This window comes from Chiloscyllium plagiosum, unplaced genomic scaffold (genome assembly GCF_004010195.1).
Source record: "Chiloscyllium plagiosum isolate BGI_BamShark_2017 unplaced genomic scaffold, ASM401019v2 scaf_38942, whole genome shotgun sequence".
Taxonomy (NCBI): Eukaryota; Metazoa; Chordata; class Chondrichthyes; order Orectolobiformes; family Hemiscylliidae; genus Chiloscyllium; species Chiloscyllium plagiosum.
In genome coordinates this window covers 1-6,608 of record NW_025200549.1, presented here as the reverse complement: position 1 = coordinate 6,608, position 6,608 = coordinate 1, and the positions used below count along the sequence as shown (strand labels likewise).

Genomic DNA, 6,608 nt, shown 5'->3' with positions numbered 1-6,608 from the left:
CCGCGGTGAATACAACTCTTACATTGTCAAGTGGCAATGCCTCCTGGCATTGTTCCATCCACCGAAATGTTGTTGTCTTCTTCAGGAAATCTGTGAGTGAAGTCACTACCCTGCTGACATTTGGAACAAACTCCCAGTAGAATCCACTTAGTCCCCAAAATCAAAGCACTTCTTTCTTTGAGGTTGTTCGTGGAAATTCCTCGATGGTCTTTGTCTTTGCATTCCTGAGGGTCAACATTTCATGACCGATGTTATGTCCAATAATGTCTCCTCTGCCTTCGCAAATTGTGTTTTCTTTAATTTTATTACCAGTTTTGCTTCTCTGAATCGTTCAAAGAACTGTGTGCCAACTGTACCATGTGATCTTTCCATGACTCACTAAAGATCACTGCATCATCCAGATATACTGCACAGTTTGTTAACACAGCCACACCTCTGTTCACGAGCCTTTTAAATGTGGCTGATGTGTTCTTTATTCAAAAGGACAGCACTTTGAATTGACATAACCCATTTGGGGTGACAAACGCAGAAATTTATTTCACTTTCTCTGATAAAAGGATGACAATACCCAAACAGTAAGTCCAACTTTGAGATGTAAGGGGCTTGTCCAAGTTTCTCTATAAAATCCTCCAATTTTAGTATTGATCTGAGTTTGATTTTGTAACGGCCTTAACCTTACAATGGCCCACGCAAAATTGTTGAATCCCGTTAGATTTGGCAACTAACACGATCATCGAACTCCACTTGCTTTGACTCAGTTCGATGATAGCTTCATTGTGCATTGCATCCACTTCCTTCTGGACCTGTGTGGCGTTGAAAGGATTAAGCCTGTAGGTGTGTTGTTTTATTGGAACAGCATTCCCTACTTCTATCTCATGCACAATAGGATCAGGCCTCTCCATCTATTCCTGCATATGCCCTTGTACTGCTGCAACAATCCTTTCAACTGGTTCTTTGTTCCAGGGACAGATTGTTCACTAACCTATCCCACTCCTCAAGGACGTCTTCATTGTTTAATGTATTTTAAAGCAATTAAACTGCACAACATGAAATTTGATTCCTCACTCTGTGGGGCAGTAACTAACACAGTTCCTCCAGTTCCCCCTCTCTATTATAATAATGTTTCAACATATTCACATGACATACCCAATACAGTTTTTTCCTGTCCAGCGTCTTTCCCAGATAGTTTACCTGACTCAACTTTTTTCTCAATTTGTCAGGGACCACAGAAACTGACTTTGAAAGGATATTTGATAGGTCATTGGTAACAATACTAACATGTCATCCCCATGGGAAAATGTCTGAATTTCGGAGTTTTTATCAGCCACCTGCTTCAATCTACACTGCACCCTCTTTCAGTGCTGTTTAGCTAACTCACCGGCCTGATTTAATCTCTCTCTCACGTCTGATACATAATCCAAGTGTGTGACCTCCGACTTTAGTCCTGTCAATTTCTCTTTAATTAATTTCAAAGTACCTCTCACTTCATGTCCGGATATTAACTCAAAGGGAGTGAACTGAGTAGATTCATTTGAGCCATCTCTAATGGCAAACAATATGATTGGGATACCTTCATCCCAATCATTCAGGTAATCCTGACAGCACACTCTTAACATGGTCATCAGGTTCTGATGCCACCTTTCCAAAGCTCCTTGAGTTTCAGGATGATATGCACTTGGTTTAATGTGCTGTATGCCTAATCTATCCATGACTTCTTTCAACAGCTGAGCAATAAAATTAGACAATGGTCTGACTGAATCTCTCTGGGTAGCTCATACCAAGTGAAGAAAGCTACTAACTCCTCTACCACCCTTTTTGTCTTAATGCTCCGTAATGGAATTGCATCCGGAAATCTGGGAGACACACCCATTATGGTTAGCAAGTACTGGTTCCCAATTAGACAGATCCAGTCTGAGATTTGGAAAGATTTGGATACAAAAGATCCTAGCAGATTTAAACACTTGCCGAATAGTGTCCGAGATTTTTAACGAAAATGTAGGTGAGAGAATTGATATATTTTCGGTTATTTGTGCTTGGTTAAATTAAAAGTGAGAGAAATGGCTCTTGAAATTGCTGGAGATGTTCTGTGGTTTGAAAATGGTTCCAAATTTGTGAAAAAAGTTTAGAAAGACAGCAGAAGGCCATACTTTTAGAATTAGCATTGAGGTTAGAACATAAAACATAGAACAATACAACACAGAACAGGCCCTTCGGCCCTCAATGTTATGCCGACCTGTGAACTATTCTCAGTTCATCCCCCTGCACTATCCCATCATCATCCATGTGCTTATCAAAGGATTGTTTAAATCTCCCTTAGAATTGGATCTAGCCAGGGACATGGGAAAGCTGAAATTGTAAGGGAGTTAGTCAAGCAGTTTGGTGTGTCAGAGAAACAGACAAGTGCAGGAGAGTTAGAAAAATTTAGTTTACAACTGAGGAAAATGGAGTTACAAGATAAAGAAAAGGAAAGATCTCCTGGGTCGACTTCCGTCTTTCACTGCAAAGATTTTTCATATGAAGAAGGTCCCTTTGATTGAGAGTGTTTTGTACGGCAGTCTCTCAATGGCAGTTACTCTCTGTCTAACTTTCAACATATCTGCTTTTTTTCTTTTACCCCAAACATCAGATTGTCTGATTAGTTTGAGGTTGGCAAAAACAATAAATTCAAACTCGATTGGGTTTTAGTATTTAGATTAGATTTTTTTTTAGATTTAGATTACATTACAGTGTGGAAACAGGCCCTTCGGCCTAACAAGTCCACACCGACCCGCCGAAGCGAAACCCACCCATACCCCTACATTTACCCCTCACCTAACACTATGGGCAATTTAGCATGGCCAATTCACCTGACCCTGCACATCTTTTGGACTGTGGGAGGAAACCGGAGCACCCGGAGGAAACCCACGCAGACACGGGGAGAACGTGCAAACTCCACACAGTCAGTCGCCTGAGGCGGGAATTGAACCCGGGTCTCAGGCGCTGTGAGGCAGTAGTGCTAACCACTGTGCCACCGTGCCGCCCACGGTGGCACGGTATTCTGGGGGATAATTTAATCTGATTGTTTAGATTCAAATCATGCTCAAAACAACTGAGGTATCTTGTTTGCAGTGAAATGCTACATATTTTCTATTTGGCCAATTAAACTGCTGGAAGCTGTCAGTGACTGAATTGAAATGAATTGAATTGAATTGAATTGAATTGAATTTATTGTCACATGTACCGAGGGCACGGCGAAAAGCTTTGTCTTGTGAGCAGTTCAGGCAGATCACAGAGTTAAGTAGCATAGATAGTAAATAATAGGTAAACAACGGAAAAAACAAAAAGACAGGTACAGGCGAATGTGCCTGTTGTTAACATCAAGGCTGTATTTAAGCGAGTGTAGCATCAAGGAACCTGAGCAAAACTGAATCCAGTGGGAAACCGAGGGGGGAATCCTCTGTGGGTTTCAGTCAGACCTGGCACAGAGAAAGCTGGTTGTTGTTCTTGGAGATCAGTCATCTCAGCTCCAGAACACATCTCTACAGGAGTTCCTCAGGTTAGTGTGTCCTTGGTCTAACCATCTTTAGCTGCATCATCAATGACCCTCCCTCCACCATAAGGTCAGAAGTGGGGATGGTTGTTCACTGATGAACATGGGATACAGGAGAACATCTCCACCTACAAGCTTCCCTCCAAGTCACTCACCATCCTGATTTGGGAATATTTCATCATTCCTTCAGTGTCACTGGGACAAAGCCTTGGAAATCCTTCACCAACCGTATCGTGAATGTCTCTGCAGCTGAGGGAATACAGCAGTTCAAGAAGGCAGCTCACCATTCCTTCTCCAGGGCTGGCCAATAAAGACTGACTGTGCATGGGACACCCACATCCCCTTGGACAATGAAAAGATAGTTCCAAGCCAGGATGGCCTGTATCTGATGTCATTTTACACTGAGGTCTTCAAGGTCCCTACTTTGGAAGGTGCTGGTGGAGGGAATTTTGCTGTCTTGCTGCAGTGCATTTTATAGTTATTTTTATTCCCACAATGATGTTAGGGTGGGATTTCCACGATTTTGACCCAGTAATAATTACAGAGCAGTGATATATTTTCCTGCACTGTTCCAGGCAAGTGGGAAGTATTTCATCACACTCCTGACTGGCCAATAGGCTTTGGAGTCAGGAGGTGTATTAATTCATAGGATTCTTAGCCTGTGACCTGCTCTTGCAGCCATAGTGTGACTGTGGGAGGTTTCAAAGATGGTGATGGAATAGTCTCTAAATCCCAGTCATGTCTAGCTGTCTCTATCTCTCTTTCTCTCTTTCTCTTTGTGCCTCTCTCTCTCTGTCCTTCTCATTGCCTCCTGCCTGAGACCAACTGGAAGAGCCCAGGAGAAGGAGCCAACCCAAGAGCTCCCGGACCTGGTGGAGCCTGTCCCCATTGAGCTGTCAGAACATTGTTCCTCACCTTTCACTTCCAGGTGTGTTCCTTCTCCAGATCCAAAGTTGTCGATATTGAGCTCCACACGACACCAATAGGAACCAGCATCCTCCTGGCTCAGTCCCTCCATCATTATTGAGGCATCTTTGTTGCTGAGGTTCCCCACGAATCTGAATCGATTCCCATCGTCCCGCTGTCTCACATTCTCACACAGCTCACCCTGGGAATGGTCTGGACCAGGATATGTGCATTTAAAGATTAAAGACCATGATTCCCTCTTGTACCATAAGATGGAGCCGGTGAGTGTGAGGTGAGTGTCAGGGTGGGTGAAGCTGCTGGGTAAGACAGCGGAGCCTCCTTCCTCAGCCCTCACTCCATCCGCGATTGTCATTGACCAACCATTACCAGAATCTGCTGTGAGGGGAGAGAGAGAGAGAATATAAGAACACAGCACAGACACCAAACAGTGAGGTAAAACACTGAATCTGTTATTTCGTGAGAAAAGGTATGATATGATACAATTGTGGTTTCTGAACAGACTAGTGACATGTCCAGCCAACTGAGCTAACTGACGATGAGAAGGCAATCCAAGTAAATCCAGAAGGCAGTGTGAATATCGTCAAGTGAGGGCATAAGGGAGTGTGGCATGGCTGGATGGCATTTACTTGTGAGTAAGGCAGACGAGCTGAGGGTGTAGATTAATGAGTGGGGATGAGATATTGTTGTTATCACAGAGACATGGTTGAGGGTGTGACAGGATTGACAGCACGATGTTCTGGGCTATCGCACTGTGAGATGAGACATGTAGGGGTAGGGGGAATGTCAAAGAGGAGGGGGTGTTGCAACATTGATGAAGGAGTTAATCACTGACATAAGATGGATGATATCTTAGAATGTTCCTCAAATGAGGTCACATGGTACAATGTAAAAACAAACCCCCATCACGACACTCTGTCTCTTACCATCAAGCAAATTTTGTATCCCACTGGCCTTCTCTCCCTGAATCCCATGCCGCCTACCTTCACTAATTAGTCCACCATGTGGAACTTTGACAACAGCTTTACACAAGTTCATGTAAACAATATCTCCCTCTCTGCCCTCACTTGTCTTTTGGTTACATTTTCAAAAAGCTCAGTCAAGTTTGTGACACATGATTTCCCCTGCACAAAGCCACTTTTATGTTTTTCCAGACCTCCTACACTTCCTCTTCAGTAAAGTGAATTCCTTCAAGACATTAATATTTATTTGCCTGAGTTCCCTTGCGTCAATTTCTTTCTCCACAGTAAAAACTGATGCAAAATATTTGTTGAGGCTATCTCCCCCTCTCCACTGGTTCTACACATAGATGACCTCATTGATCTTGAAGAGGCCCTATTCCCTCCCTGGATGCTCTCTGGCTTCTAATGACTTTGTAGAATATCTTTGGCTTATCCTCAGCCTTATCTGCTGAGGTTATCTGATGTCCACTTTTTACCCTCCTGATATCCCTCATAAGAATGCCCCTACAGCCCTTATACTCTTCAAGAGATTCACTTGATCCCAGTTGTCTACACCTAATACATGACTCTTTTGTACCAAATCCAATGTGGCCTCACCTCTTGTATCTTTGTCCGCACATCTCCGACCCCTTCCCATCACACTTTGATTATCATTCACCTCTTCACTACCCTGCATTATCTGCTCTCTCTTTTTTTTTTGATTGGTTGACAGGAAAACTAATAAAATATGGATAATTATGAGTGCTCAAATAGGATAGGCAAGAAGGTCCTTTCTTCATTCATACTGTGGTCAGTAAACAGGAAAGATAGATTTAAGGTCGGAGTTAGAGGTGGGAGGCGACTTAACAGATTCTTCCTCATGTAGAGGTTAATAAGAGTCTGGAACACACTGCCTGAAAGGGCGGTTGAGTTATAAACGCAGGTAACATTTGTATTTCAATGTTCATTTGCATTTCTATTTACCTCTTCAGTAGCCTGCACCTCTGTTCAGTCATTTCTATTTTTCCGAATCCCTGCAGTGTGAAAACAGGAGATTTGACCCAACAAATCCACATTGACCCTCTGAACAGCATCCCTTTTTGATTTTCAAAATTCCCTCCAACTGACTCCCACCTCCCACCGCGATCTCCACCTCACTAATTCCATTAAAGCCCTCAATTAGTTGGTTAAGAAGGCTTTTAGATGGAGAGCAG

The 6,608-nt window shown here is 43.1% G+C and overlaps 1 protein-coding gene across 2 annotated transcripts; it reads right to left on the bottom strand.

Moving 5' to 3' along the window:
* Positions 1-273: 273 nt before the first annotated feature.
* Positions 274-6,445, bottom strand: LOC122546083 (sialic acid-binding Ig-like lectin 15). Of its 2 annotated transcripts, XR_006310660.1 has the most exons (3): positions 6,379-6,445; positions 4,445-4,831; positions 274-803 (listed from the first exon to the last, which is right to left on the bottom strand). XR_006310660.1 is itself a non-coding variant. In XM_043684916.1 (2 exons), exons 1-2 carry the CDS (start codon positions 4,806-4,808, stop codon positions 772-774), a joined length of 396 nt encoding a protein of 131 aa, XP_043540851.1. In that variant the 5' UTR covers positions 4,809-4,863; the 3' UTR covers positions 274-771. The 2 variants fall into 2 exon arrangements, 1 of the variants encoding a protein (XP_043540851.1); XM_043684916.1 differs by lacking the exon at positions 6,379-6,445 and having other exon boundaries at positions 4,445-4,863.
* Positions 6,446-6,608: the final 163 nt, after the last annotated feature.

Excerpts from the sequence above, each read along its gene's own strand:
- LOC122546083 (XM_043684916.1), bottom strand. The coding sequence starts at position 4,808 with ATGACAATCGCGGATGGAGTGAGGGCTGAGGAAGGAGGCTCCGCTGTC. Across the intron at positions 804-4,444 it reads AACACACCTGGAAGTGAAAG|GTCCAGAAGGAAGTGGATGC; the intron begins GTGAGGAACAAT and ends AACGCCACACAG.